The sequence below is a fragment of the Tenrec ecaudatus genome, chromosome 6, assembly GCF_050624435.1.
Source record: "Tenrec ecaudatus isolate mTenEca1 chromosome 6, mTenEca1.hap1, whole genome shotgun sequence".
Lineage (NCBI taxonomy): Eukaryota > Metazoa > Chordata > Mammalia > Afrosoricida > Tenrecidae > Tenrec > Tenrec ecaudatus.
In genome coordinates this window covers 24455071-24476604 of record NC_134535.1, presented here as the reverse complement: position 1 = coordinate 24476604, position 21534 = coordinate 24455071, and the positions used below count along the sequence as shown (strand labels likewise).

At 40.2% G+C, this 21534-nt stretch overlaps 1 protein-coding gene across 1 annotated transcript in view; it reads left to right on the top strand.

Moving 5' to 3' along the window:
• Nucleotides 1-21534, top strand: part of DRAM1 (DNA damage regulated autophagy modulator 1) — a 69564-nt gene that overhangs the window by 25471 nt on the left and 22559 nt on the right. The window contains exon 2 of the mRNA XM_075551097.1: nucleotides 15073-15140. Coding sequence (XP_075407212.1) covers nucleotides 15073-15140 — 68 coding nt within the window. The remainder of the gene's footprint in view (nucleotides 1-15072; nucleotides 15141-21534) is intronic.

The window sequence follows — 21534 nt, the reverse complement described above, 5'->3', positions numbered from 1 at the left end:
ATAGGACTGGATTATATTTTGAGGCATGTTTGTGTGTGTGTGTGTGTGTGTGTGTATGGCTTTCATTCTCTCGAGCATCAAGCATCTATCCACTAACCTAACCTCATAAATTAACTCAAGGAAGGATGTTACAGGAACTAGGAATTTTCCATCAACAGCTTAGCTTGTCGAAGTACAAATACAGGAAATATGGATATAAACATTTCCTAGGCACAATCTACTCTACAAACAACTCTGTTAACAGAACAGTTTTGAAGCCAGTCAAATGAACTTTCCCATGTCGTGTAGCCCCTTTCCGGGAAGTGCCTTATTAACATGGAGGCAACTGAAGTGGTGGAAGGCACTGGGGCTGGGTTGGAAAAAAATGCTTAAACCACATGGTGCCAAATCACCTGGTGTGAACGGAATAGGGAGTGTACTTTGGTCCTGGGAAACAACTGGTTTTGCATCCCATTCTTTCTCCAGGTTCCTGAAGCAGGTATCCAAGTGCATTGTGCCAAACAAATACTCCTACCTCTGCCCTTGGGGCTAGTTTGAGCTTTCGTATTTTTCTTTTTTAAAGAAACTATTAACAGTGTTTCTGTTTCCCCCTTGATGTTAGTGCTCACCCTGAGTCCAGCACCAGGCAAAGATGTTATAAAATATCTTCTCATAATGTAACACATTAGACCAGAGGCTGAAAGACTTAAGACAGCATTTTCCATTGAGTGGTAGTAGGTGGCCTTTCATTTTTATTAATAATAATGAGCAACGGCAGCTATTCCTAAAGTATTCTGAGGAATGCTCATATTTTTACTTGCTGCTTGGAAAATTGGCTTGAAATGCTCTTGCAAAATCGCACCTAATTCATTAGGCATCATTTTATCTCATAGTGGAAATAAACCACAAAATTCTGACACATCTTACTTGATAGGTTAAATTGTGGAATTTATAACAAATTACATATAACAGAATGGATACCCTGGAGCTATTTTGTTAATGAATGAATAAATAAATTTGATCTGCAAAGCCACATCAATGTTTTTAAAAAAATATTTTCATGCAAACATTGGTTATGAATGTAGTATATTAATATTTCCCCCAATTTTGTTGTTAGGATCTGTACACACCAGAAAAATGCTACAAATCAGGCTCCCTTTTGATCTGGTTTGTTGGATCCAACCCCACAATTGAATGGGTCCTTAGGAGTGATGTGTGCAGTTGAGGAAAACAAGATGGAAAGTCTGGACACTGGTCTGAATCTATCAGAAGAGTAGCTGAGTTTAGTTAATAATGGAGTTATATAGTAATGAGATCTGCAAGCCTCCATTTATCATATGCACAATAGGATGGGCAGTATCTTAATCTTGGATACCCTGAGCTTTCAAAGGGAACACCCCATGATAAGTATGGGGCATTTGAGATAAAAGGAGTAGATCCCTCCTTGGGTGGGAAGGACAAAAGAATCTGATTGCTCTTCAAGCTAGTCATTCTTTGCTGCATAATGAGCAGCTAGGTACCTAGAGGAGACAGCTTTATATTCGTATTTTAATGGAAGGCAATTGTGAAGAAGTTTTTCTACCTGGAGATCTTCCTCTAAACACTAGTGCTGGTTTTCCAAGCGCTGTATTTATGAGAGTAGAGAATCCACTTCCTTCCAGGTTCTCAGTTTCCCACCCTGGTTGTTAAACATTTACTAGTAAAACACTGTTTCCCACCACTGGTCATTCTTGGCTTTGTTCCTTGCTTGCACAGTTACAGGGAGCCAGACATTTCAATTAGGACTTGAATTCTTCTACTTAGTAGCTCTGTGACCTTGAACAATTATGACCTCCCTAAGACCTAGTTTTTTCATTTAGTAAAATGGCGTTGATGGAACCCATTTCAGAGTTGTGAGGATAAAATAAAGTGATTCACAGACATCACCTAATGGTGCTTAGGACATAGTAAATGCTCAATGTGGTATTTATTAGGTTACGCACCTATAAGCCAAAATGTTGTTTCAAAATGTTCTAGAACTTAAATTCTGAGCACCAGTTTTGTGGGTGGTAGCATTATCAGGCAACGTGGACTGCTTACCACAAGGTCAGTGGTTCAAACCCAACAAGGGCTCCTTGGAAGGAAGATGAGGCTATCTACTTTTATGAAACGTGTATAGACTTGGAAACCCTGCATAAGGAGTTGGAATCCACCTGATGGCAGTAGAAATAATTGTTTTTTCTTTTCCGGTTTATGGTGGGAGTCCTAAGTTCAGTTTGAGACTCCATATAGATTCACAGGGAGTTCCTTCTCACCACTGACAGCTACTGTAGAAAACTGCCTGAAGGAAGAAAGTATTTGCAAATGGACAGCCAGGGGGAAGGTCATGACTTCCCCGAGGGAGTTACTTGGCAGTGCCCTTACTTGCTGTGCCAGAATTGCATTGTTATGAGTCATGTCCTGATCCAGGTGACCGGAAGGCCCCCCAAATGATCCTGTAAGTGTTTCTGATCCATTATAGTGTATGTGTCCCCACTCTCGAGGCAGTTCCTGTTCTACATGTAGTAGTCCTGCCTGTGATCGTGATGAGCCATCTTGATTTTGTGATGATTTCCTTGTTTTCCAAGGTCTATATACGTGCCCACGTGGCTGTGAATCCTTTGGATCCTACTCTGACTTCATGCTAATGATCTCCCTCATCTGGATGGTTGATTTTCATCTTTGTCCTACTTAAAACTTAATAGAGAAGTCTCTGTAAAATGCATTTGAATATGGGGTAATGTTTACTTCTACAACAGAACCAGTGCCAAGATGCCTCAGAGCACAGCCTTGGAAACCGTGTGCACCTGTTCAGTTCCACATCCGAGGACTCCAGGGCAACAAACAACGGCCCAGGGCAGTAAAAACAGCAAGCCCACTGTGATGATCTCGGTGGGACACAGCAGCACTGCTCCATAGGCTTGCTGAGGCTGTGAATCTTGACGGAGGCACATTGCCCTATCTCCCCCCTGAAGCTGGGGGGTTGTAACAGCAGCCCAGTGCCACTACTTAAGCTACATTTCATCATCATTTGATACTGATTCTCCCTGGCTGGACAAGGGAGTCTAAGCAATTCATTTTCAAACATACTCTGCCTGAGGTCAAACATTCCCCCTACCAACAGTTTTATTCATTTATTTATTTATATCTCTCCCCGCCACCCCCCCCCCCCGTGCAATGGTTTCATTGGCACATAATTTGCATATTATACAAGTCAATCGTTCAATCATAGCAAGGAGAATTGTACAATCATTAGCACATGGATTTTAGAGCATTCCCTTCCCCCTTTTAAAATTGCCTTTAAAATTAGTTGTGCAATTATGAGTTCAAGTGCACCCTCCTCCTTTCCACCTCCATTATATACACCTGAAATTCCATTTCCCTTCCTGTCACCCCCTCCCCACACACATACCCTTGCATCCCCTACAACCCTTGGCTCAGTTATTATCATTAAACATCCACTCCTCCTGTGCTTTACAGGTGGGAAACACAGCAGAAACAATACAAAACAAAATTGTACTAAGGTGGTAAGGCTAGATAAAATAATAATAGTATAAAGACAAAACTACAAATAATGAGTAAGAAGTAAAAGCCCCCCCCCCCCATCAACATTTAAAAAGCCGTGGAAGAATTTCTGTCCTGGAACAAGTAAAAGATACTTGAACCCAGAACAAACTCATGATGGGTCTATAGGGAGGTAACTAGCCAAGTATTGAGTATTGAGCATAATCAAGATTACATTGGTCTCTGCCTTATAGTAAGGCTGTTCTGAGACTCTTGCCTGTGGCTAGAGGGGATCTGCCAGTGAATCAGTGGGACGAGATCCTCTGCAGATGGGTTTTGGGCCCCCACTGTCCTTCATAACCTTCTAAAATTGGTGTTCATAATTTTATCTCCGATACTTTTCTCTACACCGTGTTCAAAATTTGTAATTGTCATCTTTGTATCACACAAGCTCAATTTACTTTCTTCAGCACACTTTGGTGTAGTAGTACTTTTATCTTCAGTGATCATTTCATGAAGGTAAGTATTGAGCAGGGCCATGTTATCAGAACTAACTATTCTTGAATTGGGGCAAGAGTTAAGTAGGGGCCCAGAATCCATCTACTTGTCCATGTCTGAGGCTTACTTTGGCAACTTTGATGGTCATAATATGACAAAATCAAAACCCTGTAAGACCAACTGTCTCAATAGCAGCATTAAGCCAAACACACACACACACATACACACACACACACACACACACACGAAGGAAGAGAAAGAAAGAAAAAAGCAAGCTACAAGCAGGAAAGCAAAACCCAACAGGAACAAAGAACAACATTGTCAGTCACGCCCCTGGGGTAGAAGTCGATAGCACTATTATCATCAATTTCCCCAGTGATCCAGCACTACAGACCTTGTTGGGATGATGTGTCTATGTGAGTACAGGTTCCCCTTGAGCTGTAACCCATCAGTTTTTGTCCTACACAGATTGAACTCTCATTCAATTGGGTTCTGTTGACCCTAAGAATGAAGGTTGATGCCGGGGGTACGTTTCTGGATCAATTTTTTCAAGTGCAGATCCCTGCTCAATGGATCAGAACCTGTTGTGCTACTGCAACATGGGCATTGACATACTACAGATGTGGTGTTCCCGGGTTCCTTTCCGTTGGACACCCACCGAACTGGAGGTTCCCCCAAGATCCAGTGACCACCCCCTGCACATTCCTAAGGTGGCCACTCTCTGTTTCCTCTCCCAGCCAAGAACCCCAGTCTTCAGTCCAAGGGTGCAGGCCGCTTTGAGGCAGGGTTCAGTTCAGTGGTGCCTCTGTCGTAAGTCTTTCTGGTATAGCCCGAGCGTTTTGTCAGGCTGCCTGCAAGGTCACCTTCCATGGTCGTCATGGTGTGTAGTTCATGGAATGGTTCATTGAAGGTTAGAAACGTATTTGGAGTGCCTACTTAGGATCATAAAATCTGGCCCATTGTCCCCCTAAGCTCCCTACACTCATTGTTTAGCATTCCTACCCACTATGTGGTTAGCTCTTCCCAATTACCAACAGAACTCTGTGTCTCCTGTTCTCACTTGAATTTCTGGAAAGCTTCTCCTTCTGTTTCTGTGGGAGGGGAGTGGCTATTGATTCCCCCCAGCCTTGTTTCAATATTGTATAGCCTCAAGTGGATGGTCATCTCCTAAATTCTGTCTCTTGAAGAAGAGACCCCAGGCAATGAGGGGTCTCCTCCGTCAAGTCGGCTTTTGTGAAGTGCAAGAAAGAGAGATGATGTATGGCCCATGGCCAGTGGGCAAACATTTTTTACGTTGCTGGTCAATTATGGAATGAGTATTTACAAAGCCTTTTTATTCTGTCTGTTTGTATTTTCTCCCCAAGATTTATCATTTTAATCTAGAGTCATCTCTTCAGTACTCTCTGTTTGGAGCCAGTTTGTTCCATCCCCCGGTGAGGGTTACAGGGAAACCAGTGGAGCTTATTCCCTGTGTAGATTTTGTATTTTGGGCTTTCACTGTCATCTATAGTCTTCTGCAAACCAGAATCTCAAATTTTAAGCTCGGATACTATTCCCTCCTTGAGATTTGGATTATATCATTTATAATCCTTGGATCACTGGTGTTGGTGTGCTTCTTCCACGTGGACTTAGTTGAGGTCTCACTTAGATGGCTGCTTGTTTGGAAACAAGCCTTTAAGACTCCAAATGTTACCCTATCTGATAGCTGGGAAGCATCTAATTACTTTACCACACTTGGCTATACTTCCCATATCCTCTGTGTTTCCTTCATGAAAGCAAGTCTCAAGCAAGGTCATGTCATAAGAACCAATTGTTCTTAGACTGAAGCTCGGCATGATAGTCAGGTTTATTAGACTAGGTACCAACTGGCCAATAGGAACATGTGGAATTAATCAGGTCACAGTTTGATTGGAAATTAATGGCTCTGCAAGACCCTCCCCTTTCTCTCTTGCTCTCTGGTGATCAGAGTGTGCTGGAGCATGCGTGCTGTTGCTTAAGTTAATTCTCTGCCTCAACGCATGAACTACACTACCTGTGGGCCAAGCTAACCCATGGATTGTGTGTTAGAGCTTGAGGCTCCTTGGAGACCTTTTTCACCACACTGGTTTGTACATCGCTTGAGCTTGAGCCTGGTGGATCGAAAACCTTGCTTTGCTTGTGTTTTATATCCCATCTGGGCCTGCTTCGTTAAGCTTCCGAGCTGCTGACTGTTGCTGACCCACCCTGCTGTTTGCTGCCTGTGGGCAGACTGCCTGCCTTGCCTGAGAGAGGACTCTGCTGTCTGTTTTTCTGTTTCCTTGACACTGGACCAGACAGCCACGTGAGTTGCAGGACTTCCCGTATATTAACTGTTCCATGGAAGTGAGTTGAATTGAACCTTCCATACTGCAGTGTGGACTATTAGCTCTTATATTCCTTGTGCTGTATAAACCTATCCATATCTATATCTGTCTATTTAATCATAAGTGTCCTGGTTTTGCTTCTCTAGAGAACTCTGCCTAACACACTAGGATTAAATATGAGCCCCAAATCCATTCCTAAATCTGTTTTTTATCTGCCTCTGGCTCACCTTATAAACATCCTTAGTAATTTATGGTAGAAAACTTTATCAATCATCATCAGAGAGCATAAGGACCTTCTGCTTATTGTGTCACTATTAGCCCATGGAACTAATTTTTAAAACACTATTAATAGAGGGAGATTGAACAATACCTGGGTTATTCACTTATACAGAATAAATCCTTATGTGACTGGATGTTACTTACACAAACAATAGGAATTGGTTGTCAAGTAAAACTTACAATAATATTCCTTGAAAATATCAACCCATGTCTGCCAGAATAGTGCATATCTTAATACCGTCCGTAGTACATTGAAACAGTAAGTCTGCCTACTGACAATTCAGTATTTTTTGTATGGCTGTCTTCTGCTTCTTCACTCACTATGTAATTTCAGTCTTAAATCCTCAAGTTACATGAGTGTTTGAGGTAGTCTAGCTCACCTAGTGGGATTTCCACATCAGATCCCACTGATAGTATTGTGCACCTCAAAGATCCAGGATTCGATACCCCAGTGTTCTATGGCATTTGGCCTAGGCCCCAGAGTGTGTACAGAAATTCAGGTCATTGTGACTTTTAGGTGCATATTACCAGACACCTCCCCCACCCCCTTAGGGCCCATAAAAGTATTGTTAGCTATTTCCCCCACTAGGAAGCTGGTCCTCTCTGCTTTTCTACCAACAGACATGTATTTGTCTTCATACACAGATGTGTATGCTCCCTCTCCCCTCTCCTGACTTGATCTTCCATCAGTATCCTTCATTACTTCAAGAGGAATGTGTGCCAGCCCAGGGGCATCTCGTCAAAACTTGGCCTGGCAGCCACTAAGCCGTAATCCTCCCTAACTCCCTTCCTTGAAAATCTGATCCCAGCTAATATGAGGACCCCTTCGCCAAAGTTCCCTTCAAGATATACACATAGAGAGGATGGTGTGTATTTCATTGGCACCAGGCTCTCTACCAAGTTGCGTGGCCACCCTAGCCAGTAGACTGGCAAGCCTGCACCTATCCTGCTGCTTGTCCCTACAGCAGGGGACTCATACAGTATTTGTCCTTTTGTGATTGACTAGCTTTAGCCAGCATAATAGTTTCCCGATTCCTCCATGTTATGAAGTGCTTCATTATGTTTTTAGAGATCCAGATTATTCCTTTATATGTGTGTACCAAAGTTTTTTAGTCCATTCTACTAATGGGGATTTAGGCTGCTTCCAACTTCTTGCTATTGCGAACTGTGCTGCAGTGAACATGGGAGAACATATCTCTGCTTGTGATCTGTCTCATTTCTTTGGGATATATATTGTTGGGTCATGTATTTCTATTGCCAGCTGTTTTAGGAACCACAATATTGCTTTCCATGGTTGTACGCATTTACACGTCCACCAGCAGTGGATAAGAGTTCCATTCTCTTCAGTATTTGTTCTTTGTTTTTTAAAATGTGTGAGGTGGTTTCTCATTGTTTTGTTAGGTGTTAGGTGGTTTCTCATTGTTGTTTTGACTTGTGTTTCCCAGATAGGCAGTAAACCAGAGCATGTCCTCAGGTGCACGTCAGCCATTCTGGTAGTGTCCTTTGTGAATTGGCTGTTCAGGTGCTTTGCTCATCTGCTCAAAAGTTTATTGGTTTTATTCTTGTTGTAGGCTGGCAGTATTCTGTAGATTTAAGTAACTACTCTTTTGTCCAGTATGTCATTGCTGAGTATCTTTGCCCAATCTGTAGGCTCTCGTCTTGTTTTATTATTTTTTTATGAAACCTTTTGATATGCACAAATGTTTTATTTTAGTAGGACCCATTTATCTATTTTGTCTTCCACTGTGTGTACTTCCTTCTTAATATCTGGTACCTATGTATGCCCTGCACAATAGCCCTTAGATTTGCCCCCAATATTCTTGTTGATGGTACTGATAGTTTTGTTGTTGATGGTACTGGTAGTACTGTTGATGATACTGAGCCACCTTCGGTTTGTGTTTGAGCATGGGGTGAGGTATGGGTCATGTGTCATTCTTCTGTAGATGGATATCCAGTTTTTCCAGCACTATTTATTGAAGAGGGCATCCCCTTCCCATTGAAATGTTTATTGAGACCTTGTTGAAAATCTGTTAAATAGGGAGATGCTTTTATTTCTGGGTTTTCGGTTCTGTTCCAAAGGTGTATATATCTCTCATTCGGCTAGTCCCAGGCTGTTTTGATAACTGGATGTGTAGTAGGTTTTGAGGTCAAGTTGTACAAGACTACTGACTTAGTTTTCTATTCGAGTTATTTGTGTATCCTGGGCTGCTTCTTTCTCCATATGAAGTCGACAATTGATTTTTCTATTTCTTTAAAGAATGATGTTGGGATTTGAATTGGGATTGCACTGAATTGTAGATTGCTTTAGGCAGTATTGGCATTTATCAATATTGGGGTTTTTCTATCCATAAACATAGGATATTCTTCCATTTATGTAGGTCTTTTTTGGTTTCTTGGAATAATGTTCTGTACTTTACTTAGTGTACAGGTCTTTTGTTTCTTTAATTAGGTTTATTCCCAGGTATTTCAACTTTTGTGTGGCTACTGTGAATGATTTTCTTGATGTCTTTTTGGTAACACTACAGTATAGAAGTCCACTTGATTTCTGCCTATTAATCTTGTCCCCTGCTACTTGACTAAATTCCTCAATTGTTTCCAACAATCCTATTGTGGAGACCTTGGGGTTCTCTATACAATCATATTATCTGCCCAGTTGTACTCCATTAATTTCCTGCGGTTGTCTTTTGGCTCTGGCTAGGACTTCCAGCACTATGTTGAATAAGAGTGGCAATAAGGGACATCCTTTTCTGGATTTAGTGGGAATGTTTCAGCTTCCCCCATTGAGTGTGATATTGGCTGTTGACTTTTCATATATTGTGTTGAGAAATTTCCATTCTATTCCTTATCTTATTAAGTTTATAATTTTTTAAGTTTGGGTGTTGGATATTATCAAATGCTTTTCCTGTGTCAATTGATATGACCATATGTTTCTTTCTTTTATCTTGCTTATGTGGGGAATTACATTGCTTTTCAAATATGGAGCCATCCTTGCATCCCAGTTGGTCATGATGTATTACCGTATATACTTGTGTATAAGCCAAGTTTTTCAGCACATTTTTTAATGCAATTTTTGTGATAAAATCAGATGCCTTGGCTGATAATTCAGGTCGGTTTGTACTCCAGTATATACAGTGTTTTATTTGATATATTGTTGGATTCTATTGGCCAGGATTTTGTTGAGAATTTTTGCATGTACATTCATGAGAGACATTAGTCTATTGTTTTCTATCGTTGAGGGGTCTTTGCTGGCTTCATGGAATGAATTTTGGAGTTGTCTGTTCTTTTCTATATTTTGGAATAGTTTTTGAAGAATTGGTGACAGCTTTTCTCTGAATGCTAGGTAGGAGTCTCCTGTGAAGCCACCTGGTACTGGACTTTTTGGTGCGAGGGTTTGCTCGGAAGTTTCTCAATGACCGTCTATTTCTTCTTTTGCTATGGGTCTGTTCAAGTTCTTAATGTCCATCTCTTAATTCGGGAAGAAGGTATATTTCTAAGTTTTTATCCATGTCACCTATATTATTGAATTTATTTGAATAGTCTTTCATAATACTGTGCTATTATTATTTTTGTTTCATTTGGATTTGTTATTATGCTACCTGTTTCATCTATAATTCTAGATATTTTCATCTGCTCTTTCTTTTCCTTTGTTATGTTTGCTAGCGGTTTGTAAGCTTTGTTGATCCTTTCAAAGAACCAACTTCTTTGTTTTTTTCCATTAAAAAAATTAAATACTTTTATTAGGGGGTCTTACATCTCTTATCACAATCCATATATTCATCTATTGTGTTAAGCACATTTGTACATATGTTGCCATCATAATTTTCACAACATTATCTTTCTACTTGATCCCTTGGTATCAGTTCCTCAATTTTTCCCCCTCAGTGCCCTGCCCTCCCTCCCTCATGAACCCTTGATAAGTTATAGATTATTAATTTCATATCTTACATTGTCCTCTGCCACCCTTCATCAACTTTGCTGGGAGGAGTTATATGTTAATCCTTGTGATCGATGGCCCCTTTCTTCTCTTGTAATTGGTTCTCCCTTTCCAACCCACCCTCCCTTTATCCTCCCAGTATCGTCACTCACACCACTGGTCCTGAAGGAATCATCCACCTTGGATTCCCTGTGTTTCCAGTTCCTATCTGTACCAGTGTACATTCTCTGGTCTAGCCAGATTTGTGAGGTAGAATTGGGATCATGATAGTGAGAGAGGAGGAAACATTTAGGAACTAGAGGAAAGTTGTATTTTTCATCATTACTACATCGCACCCTGACTGGCTCATCTCCTCCTCAAGACCCTTCTGTAGAGGGGATGTCCTGTGGCCTACAAATGGCCTTTACACTATGCATTCCCCACCTCATTCACTATGATAAGATTTTTTGTTCTGATAATGCCTGATACCTGATCCCTTCAACACCTTGTGATCGCTCAGGCTGGTGTGCTTCTTCCATGTGGGCTTTGTTGCTTCTGAGCTAGATGGACGCTGGTTTACCTTCAAGCCTTTAAGACCCCAGAAGCTATATCTTTAGATGGCCGCTGGTTTACCTTCAAGCCTTTAAGACCCTAGAAGCTATATCTCTTGATAGCTGGGCACCATAAGCTTTCTTTACATTTGCTTATGCACCCATTTGTCTTCAGCGATCGTATCAGGGAAGTGAGTACACAATGATATGATTTTTCTTTCTTTGATGCCTGATAACTGATCCCTTCGGCACCTCATAATCACACAGGCTGGTGTGCTTCTTCCATGTGCTTCTCAGCTAGATGGCCACCTGTTTACCTACAATTACTTTATAATGTAAAGTGTATACACATCTCTCTTACACATGTGAGTGTCTCTAGAATTGTTTCTCTAGTCAAACCAGACTAACACACCAATACAGATATCATGTCATTCCATAGTTCAATCACATCAAGCAGTATTGTACAATTGCTACCACAGTCAGTTTCAAAACATTTGCTTCCTTCTTAAACTCCTTGAGATCAGCTCCCCTTGACACTTACCCCCTACCCCTCCACACAAACATTTTACCCAAAACTCATCTATGGAGCTATATATTTTTCTATCTGCCTTTGGCTTCTTTTAGAGACCTCCTTATTAATTTATGGTAGAGAGTCTTCTTGGTCATCTCCCTGGGGCATAAAGATCTTTTGTTAATATTGTCATTATTAGCGCCTGGTACTGATTTTTTAAAACACTGTTGAGAGAGGGTTATTGGGCCAATGTAGGCTAACTCCACATTGCAATAAAATTAGTCACTTGTATAGAATAAATCCTTTCATGACTGGACACTATTATGATTTCTTTTTTTCTGCTATTGGAGGATTTATCCTATTGACTTTATTCTAATTATTGGAGGTGTTGTATTATAATGTTGAAAATTATTTTCTCCTCTTTTGTTATGTGTGCATTAATTGCTATAATTTGACCTCTCATAGCTGCTTTTGCTGTGTCCCATAGGTTTTGGTCTGTTGTGTTATCATTCTCATTTGTTTCTAGGAATATCCCAATTTCATCTCCTATTTGGGCTAATAACCTGTCTTTTTTGAGTAGTATATTGTTGAGTTTCCATCTTTTTACTCTTTTTTATTGTTAATTTCCAGTTTTATGGCACTGTGGTCTGAGAAGATAGTTTGAATGATCTCTAGATGTTTGAATTTGTTAAGGCTTGCTTTATAGTCTAGCATGTGGTCTATTTTAGAATATGAATCATGGGTACTGGGGAAGAATGTGTTGTTGTTTTTTCTGTTGGTTGGAGAACTCTGTAAATATCTAGGAAGTTGAGCTGTTTGATTGTGTTGTTCAACTCAGTGTATTTATTAAGTCTTTCCTGTTGATCTAGCTTTCCTTGAGAGTGGTGTACTGACGTCTCCTACTATATTATTTATCTGGTGATTTATCTTTTTATCTATTTGAGGATTTGTTTGATGCATTTTGGGAGTCTTTCATTGAGTACATTTGTGTTTATTATGGTTATGTGGTCTATTGATCCTTTGATCACTATGTAATGTCCATTCTTGTCTGTCATTACGTTATTTATTTTGAAGTCTATTTTGCAGGAGATTGATATTGCCACACCAGCGGTAGGAGTGGCGACATCAGGAGGGAAGGGGGTGTAGAAAGGGAGAACCGATCTCGGAGATCTATGTGTAACCTCCTCTCTGGGAGATGGGCAATGGGGAGGCGGGTGAGGGGAGATGCCGGGGAGTATAAGATAAGATATAATAATTATTTATAAACTATCAAGGGACCAGGGGTGGGATCGGGGAGGGAGGGGGATGGGGGGGAAAAAGGGAAACCGAGCTGATTCCAGGAACCCAAGTGGAAGGTGAATTATGAGAGTGACGAGTGCAACGAATGTATAAGGGTGCTTTGCTCAATTGATGTGTGTACAGACTGTGATAAGAGCCTTATGAGCCCCAATAAAAAGATTTTTAAAAATTGCCATTAACTTGGTAAAAATTTTCCCATCCTTTGATGCTCAGTCTGTTTTTGTCTGAATTTGAGGTGTGTCTCTTAAAAATTTGATGGAGCGAAAAAAAAAATTGATGGAGCTCGTTTCCTAATCTAGTCTGCTACTTTTTATCTTTTGATTGGTGCATTTAGTACATTGACATTCAGTGTTATTCATTCTAAATGTAGATTAGTTGCTGTGCCATATGATTTGTGTGTGGGGTTTCTTCGTCTTTGTTTCCTCTTCAGATATGTATTCTTTTGGATAATCTTTTCAGTGTGTTGACTTGGGGGTATTACACCCCAACTGGTGGTCTCGTGTTTGTGGGGTATAAGGTGATTGTATTGGTAACACCACTAACTTATCCAATGGCATAGAATTTAAGGTATTGTTGATATGAGGAGTATATGTGCGTATAGTCCAACTTTGAGTTGCAATCTATGGGTTGTTATCTCTACAGATTGTTTTCTTAGTTTAGTAAACTTTGTTTTCATTGAGCGTAGGGGTTGGTGCTAGGGGAAAATTCCCTGTAACATTTCTTACAAGGGCAAATCATTGCCTATCAGATTACTACCTGGGAGATTAGTAAGGGGAGAATTGAGACACTAAATATATGGTGGTTTGTGTTACCTTTCATTGGAGACACACTAAGCAAGGGGTCTCTCCCAAGGTCCAATGACCACAATTTCTAGTCTTTGGATGGCCAGGATGTTCTTCTCTAGAGATTCTTTCCTGATGATGGTGTGTTCAAAGTAAGCAAGCCTAGGCCTCACCATTCTAGATTCTTAGGTGCATTCTTGCACTTCTTTGGTCTTCTATTTTGATATTATGAGCTCACAAAATTTAAAAGGTTTGGCTTTCTACACCTACAGGCTTTTGTGGAAGTTTCATTCAGTGAAGCCTGCCTTTTGAATTCATTACTTAAATGTAGAAACAGGCAAACAAGGTACAAGTTGTTTCATGTTGAGAACTCTTTTGCTGACAGTTTAAGACTGGAAAAGTAGCTTTGTGTGAATAGCCTAAAAGTGTAAGAGGTTAAAACTTGGCATGGATAAATAGAAAAGGCTTATTGTATATAACTTGCAACCTTTTAAATTAAGTAATTGATGGCATGCACCCGAAAGTGATTTACAGGAACTTTTTTTTTTTTTTTGCTAAAATATTTTCTGCCTTTTTTTTTAATCTGTTGCTGACTTGTTGTTGTTAGGTGTCATTGAGTCAGTTCCCATCCATCGTGACCTTGTGCAGAACCGAAGGAAACACTGCCTGGCCCTGCACCATCCTCACAGAAGCAGTTTGCCAGATCTTTCTTCTACATATTCCTCCATATAGTTTCTTTTTTTTAACTTCCAAATTTCCTTTCTCTTTTCTCCATCCTATCTTCTTCCCTCCCTCCCTCCTCTCTTTCTTTTACTGTGAATTAGGTGGGGTTATTTAAAAAAAATATTTTTAGACCATCAACTCTTGAGTTCCCACCACTCATCAACACTCACCTTATATTCTCTCCTCCTCCACCCTCCCCATTTCTCTTCTCCCTTTTATGGACCTCTGTCCTGCTTTATAGCCAAGTGAACACCTGTCAACCCTCTGCTTTGTTCTTTCACCTTTGCCCTCCCACTCTTAGTAGGGAATGGAATTTTAGGTTTCTGAGAACCAAGACGAAAATGCTTTAGAAAAAAAAGTCTGGCCTTTGGAATTCAAAATGACTGCTGTATATTCAGGCAGGAACTGGCTTATCCTAGTGGTTTTGCATTGGCCTGTTCAAAACCACCTGTTACTCTGCAGGGGAAAGATGAGTCTGTCTACTCCTTTTAAGACTTAGTTTTGGAAATCCACAGAGGCAATTCTACTCTGTCCTATAGCATCACTGTGCGTGGGCATCAACTTGATGGCAGAGAGAGAGACAGAGACAGAAGACGTGTCCACTCCATGCCTGCCCAGAAGTTCTGAAATAGAATTCCTGTTGCATAATTGGGACATTTCTTTTCTTTTGTAGTGACACAGGAACAACACCTCCAGAAAGTGGTATTTTTGGATTCATGATAAACTTCTCTGCATTTCTTGGTAAGTACACAGTAATTGTTACAAATAAATGTAAATCTATAACCCAGAGGGCAGTAAAATATGTTATTTACAGTTTGTGTATTGTTCTTTTGAAGTGCAAGCTTGACTATCCTTTAAGCTACTTAAGTGATTATACTGACCTCATTATAGAATTATTATTCACTCTATTTAGTAATTTGTCATGGGATTTGTATAATTTATCACAGCAACTCTATGTACAACAGAACGAACCAATATTGGGTCCTAACTCAGCCCTCATTTTAATTTTTTACAGTTTTATTGGCACATAATCCACATATACAATTTAATATTTCAGTCATATCAATTTTTGAACAAAGTCCACAGTTCGAGCCCACCAGCTGCTCTCTGGGAGAAAGATGAGGCTATTTGCTTTCACAAAGATTTGCAGTTTCAGAAAGCCTACATAGGGTTGCTATGAATTGGAATTCAGTCTATGGTAGTGGATTTTTTTCTGGTAGTGGATTTTTATAAGAAGACTTCAGGGACTATTTTTGGCTTTAAGGTTTATAGATTATCCCTGGGTTATAGGCAGGGGTTTATCTAGATCCTATGACTCCAGAAAGTTTGGAGTTCATGAGAATTTAAGATTCTGTTTTGCATTTTCTCCCTTTTGATAACAATGTTCAGTAATTGTAACCGGGAACCATCTAATTCTGGTCTCTTATATATATAGTGTCCAGTCACTTAAGAATTTAATCATACAAATCAATAATTCATGTACTGTGGTTTATAACTGACCTACACTGGACTTTTTGCAACTGTGTTTTAAATGAAGCTGTTGCACAACTGTTGTCTTTGTAGCATTTTTTATAATGTACAACTTAAAAATAGCTTTATAGGCATAGAATTTATATATCATAAAACTCAATTGTTCAACTATGTTAAAAAGAGCTGTGCAGTCATCATCACCGGACACATTATCGGCAGCCATTACATTGATTGGCTATGTCGCCCTACCCTGAAGGTGACTTTTCCATCAAAATAAACCCAAACTGTATTCCAGAAACAATAGGATCCCCTTTCTCTCTCCACCCACCCCACCACTAACCAAAATATTTTTAACAAGCACTTTTTAAGAAGGAACATCACAGAAATTCACATAGCTGGAAAAGTTACTCTTTTTGACCAAGGAACATATTTAATATATTTTAAAAGTTGTACATATACATCATAAAGTTTCAAATGGTAACAAAATATAAATAATAAAAAGTGAGTATGATTGTCCACACATACACACTCACTAACCTCCTTCCAAGAGAAAAATCGTTGTTAATGTCTTCTTGTACCTTCTTATAGCAAATTTTATCTTTATATCAGCATATATGAATTACTATTCAAATATAACTGCTGTTGAGGATATACACAGCCAAACATACACCAAAGCCGCCATTCTACCTGCGCTTTTCATTGACATTGATTGTTTGCTTTGTGTTGCACGACCATTTCACCCTCCCTGTCTGAGTTGTTCCTCTTTCACTAACATACACTCGTTGTCCCTCCCCACCCCAATTTCCTATGTGATTTTTTCAATTTGATACCATATCGCTAGATCTTAAGGAGCATAATGTTGAAGCCAACTTTTGGTTGTTGTTCACATACAATACAGTGGTTTAAATATATTAAAAAGGGGTGTGCAATCATCCCCACAAAAAATGGTAAAACATTTTCTTTAGTCTTATACCCATTGTTATTAGCTCCCCATTCCGGCTCAACCTCCCCTACTGAAGCTCTTGTTCATTCTAGTTAATCTCGTTATTGTCTCTTATGGAGTTACCTAACCTGGATTTCATACAAATAAAATCACACAAAACACCTAACAATGACTACAAAATGAAACACCTCAATCCAAGAGAAAGTAGAAGACAATGGAAACTAGAGCAAATTGAAAAAGGGTCAAAAGAAAAAAAAATAGATAGGTAAATAAATAAATAGGCCAGAAGGTAAACCAAATGACAATATGTTAAATTTTAGCCTAACTACATCTACTATAATCCACTTACTGCCTGAGGGCAAGACTATTCACGTCCTTAGTCAATGGTCTAATGGGGTTCAATGGAGGCGTAGTCCACTGGAGATACCGCAAACAGATTTTGAGTGTTCGCTTTGTCTATCTGAAGGCAGACTTTTACTAGTTTGGATGAACTATGGTTTGGTTTTAAGAAGACTTTAGGGAATCCCCATGTTTTAATTTTATTTCAAAAATGACTATTAACAGTTTTGCTTATTTTCTTTCCATAACTTTTCTGGGCACATACAAAAACTTAAAAACATCACTAGACTCAGTCTGTTGGTTTTTTTAGTGCTTCCTAAAACTCAGCAAAATCTACCTCCCACAATGGCAGTACATTCGGATCTATACTATTCTCTAACACATGCATGAGCTCTATCTCCTGGCCTATGGTCTGTTTAATCAGTTCCTTGTCGTTGAATATTTTGGTTACTTTTGATATTTTGCATTTATATCGCTGAAGTGAATACCCTTTTAAAAATCATTTTATTGGGGGTTCGTACAACTCTTATCACAATCCATACATCCATCCATTGTTTCGAGCACATTTATGAAGAACCTTTTAAACACAAGTTTGCATGTTCATGTGAGTTTTTTCTGAGATAAATTTTCTGCGTTAAAAGGAATACGTATATAATACTTTGATAGATGTTCATTCAACATTTCCATATGAAATACTTATTATATAGTAGACACTATATTTGTGTTTTGTACTGAGGTCACCACAGCAAGCAAGAAAGTCAAGGTCCCTGCTCTCATGGAAACCCCCCAGCTCCCAACCATAGTGGCATGGTGGATTATGCATCAGACTGCTAACCCTCAAGGTCAGCAGTTCAAAACCATCAGTCAATCTGTGGGATAGAGAGACAAGGCTTTCTACTCCCATAAGGAGCTACAGGCTCATGAATCCACCCGGGCAGTTCTACACTGGTCTATAGTTGCTATGAGTCGTAATCAACTCAGTGGTAGTGACTTTGGTTTGGTTTTACACTCCTCCCCCAGATTTCTCTTCAAAATAACGAATGGTATGTGAATAATAGACTCCGCTGCTGTGGTTTATCATCAAACATATTCTGACTCGTACTCACCCTCCCAGGGGACTTCCGAAAGTTCATGGAAAAATTTTCTCTTTCAGTTCCATTTTCCCATGAACTTTGTGGAACCCTCTCATAAGTGACAGGGCAGAACTGCTCGACAGGGTTTTGGAGGCTGTCATCTTTGACCGCAGTACATGGCTAGCTCTTTTTCCTGTGGAGCAGCTGGTGGGTCCAAACTGCCACATTCAATGGGCAGTCAACCACTTACCCCTTGTGCCAACTGGGCTCCTAGATGGATCTACTAGCTGGTTGGGAGCCTGGGGAATTCTGGTGGTGCTGTGGTGTAAGCACTGCACGGCTTGCTTCAAAGTTGGTGGTTCAAATCCTCCAGTCATTCAGGAGGGATTATTAGCCCTCTGCTCCCATAAAGATCTGCAGCCTCGGAAACCCTATCCAGAGTCGCAGTGGGTCAGAGTCAACTTCATGGCAGTGGGGTTTTGTTGTTGTTGTTGTTGGAAGGGGCGGTTTGGAAGCATGAATCTTCTGAGTTCTCCTCACATCATACACGGAAATCAACCACAAGCAAAGATGAGAAGCAAAAGTGTAAGATTATATTAAAAATAATCCATGGGGGTGGAAAACTGTATCAAAGCTTAAGCGAAACTGAGAAACTAGGTAAGATAGGACTGGCCGATTTGAGTTTTGTAAAGGCATGAAAACCTTTGCATGATGAAAGACATCAATCCATGTTTGGAGACAAAACATTGAAAACAAATATTTGTAATATTCACAGCAGACAAGAGATTAATGTATACAACCTGTAAAAGGAAACTACAAGTTAGAAAATTATAGAGAAATCTGAAGAGATAAAAGGCATAATACACAGTATTCTTAGAAGATGAAATATCGTGAGATTGAAAGTTGCTCAATCTCCTTAATGATCAAAACAATGCAAATTAAGCCACTGGGGTGCCATTTTTCATTTATTAGAGTGGCAATTTTTTTTTAAACCCAAGGGGATACAAAATTACTTTCAAAATCTTCTGGGGACAGCAGGTGTAAATTGCATTTTAGAGAGCAATTTGGAAATATTTCTCAGTATTTTAATTGCACCTAATTTTTGGACCCAGTCATTTCACTTCTGGGAATCAGTTTTTCAGAAACATTTGAAAGTGTGTCTAAAGATTTTATTTCAGGATATTCCTGGAACACTGCTTCTAATGGCAGGGGTGGTGGTGGTGGTAGAAATGGAAGCAATGTAGAAGTCCATGGTCAAGAAAATGATGCAACGAGGCTGGTCTCGTTCTGCAGAGCATAAGAAACCCTTTGAAAGTGAGGAGGTGGATCTCTTTGTCTTGACTTGGCCAGACCTCTGCGGCCCATTGCAAAGTGGAAAAGAGGAACATGTGTGTTAGCATAGCATGTATGTGAGAGGGTGAAGGACGCACTCACGGCCATGGACTCAATTCTGACGCAGCGCCACCCTATAGAACAGGGTAGAACTGCCCTTGTTTTCTGAGGTGCTAACTCTTTACAGGAGTAGAAAGCCAAGTCTTTCTTTCATGGAGTGGCTGGTGGATTCAAACTGATGACCTTGTGGTTAGCAGCCCACGTTGTAACACCTAGGCCACCGGGGCTCCTGGATAATAGGACAGTTGTGTGTATTTCTTTTTTGTTGTTGTTGTTTGTATGTTGTTTGTTTTTGTTGTTGTTGTTGTTTTATGAATCATTTTATTGGGGTCTCTTACAATCCATACATCAATTGTATCAAGCACAGTTGTACACATGTTGACATCATCATTTTCAAAACATTTTCTTTCTACTTGAGCCCTTGGTATCAGCTCCTCTTTTCCCCCTCCCTCTTCCACCCTTTCCACCCTCCTGACCCCTTGATAAATTATACATTATTATTTTTATATCTTACACCATTCACTGTCTCCCTTCACCCACATTTCTGTTGTTCATCCCCCTGGCGGGGTGGTGGTGGTGGTTATATATCGATCATTGTGATTGGTTCCCCCTTCACTCTCTTCTCTCCCAGCTTCCCCCTACCCTTATGGTATCAATACTCCCATTATTGTGCTTGAGGGGTTTAATCTGTCCAGAATTCTGTGTGCCGAGAGCTCTTATCTGTACCAGCGTACAAGCTCCGGTTTAGCTGGGTTTGTAAGGTAGAACTGGGATCATGATAATGGGGGTAAGGAAGCATTAAAGAACTAGAGAAATGTGTGTTTCATCAGTGCTATACTGCACCCTGGCTGGCTCATCCCTTCCTTGTGATCCTACTATGAGTGGATGTCCAATTTTCTACAGATGGACTTTGGGTTTTCAATCTGACCCCCTCATTCACATTGATATGATTGTCTGTTTTGGGTCATCTGATGCCTGTCTGATACCTGACCCCATCGACACCTCATGATCACACAGGCCGGTGTGCTTTTTCCATGTGGTCTTTGTTGTTTTCCTGGTAGATGACCACTTGTTTAACTTCATGCATTTAAGACACCAGACCCTGTATCTTGTAATAGCCAGGCACCATCAGCTTTCTTCACCACATTTGCATATGCACCCATTTTGACTTCAATGATCCTGTCAGGAAGGTGAACATCACTGAATGCCAGTTTATTAGAATAAAGTGTTTTTGCGTTGAGGGAGGACTTGAGTAGAGGCCCAATGTCCATCGGCTACCTTGATACTTAACATATAAATATATATCCATAGACCTATGTCGCTATTGTTTTATATGAATATATTTACATATATACATGCCTATGTTTATACCTCTATAAATATATTTTGTCTCCTAGTTCTTTCTTCTATTTCCTTTTACTTTCCTCTGTCCCACTATCATGTTCCACCTTCATTCAGTTCTCAGTAATTCCTCTCGGCTACATTGGACTTGCTCAAACCTCCTAGAGGGCATTCTACACTTTCCTGGTCATCGATTTTAGATCTCTTGTTGTTCCTTTCTCCCTGGGCTTGGTAGCTTCCCCTTCCCTTTACCCATCTCCCCCTCTTCCCTGTACCCCCAGAACCATCAGTGTGGTGTTTTCTCCTGCCTATCATTCATATATATATATATACATACACATGAAAAAAAAGAAGGAAAAGGGGGTGGTGGTGCCTATAAATAGTTCCAGGTCTGTCTGCTGACCCTTATGAATGTTTTCCCGTCAAGTCTGATGTCCGCTAAGCCCCACCCTCCTAGTCTGTGGTTTATTTTCAGGATTCCTCAGGGACTTCGTTGCTTTGCTCCCCTTGCTGCTCTGTTGCACTCCCTTCCAGTTTTACCCTGGTGTGGGGGGGTTCAGACCAGGCACAATTCCCA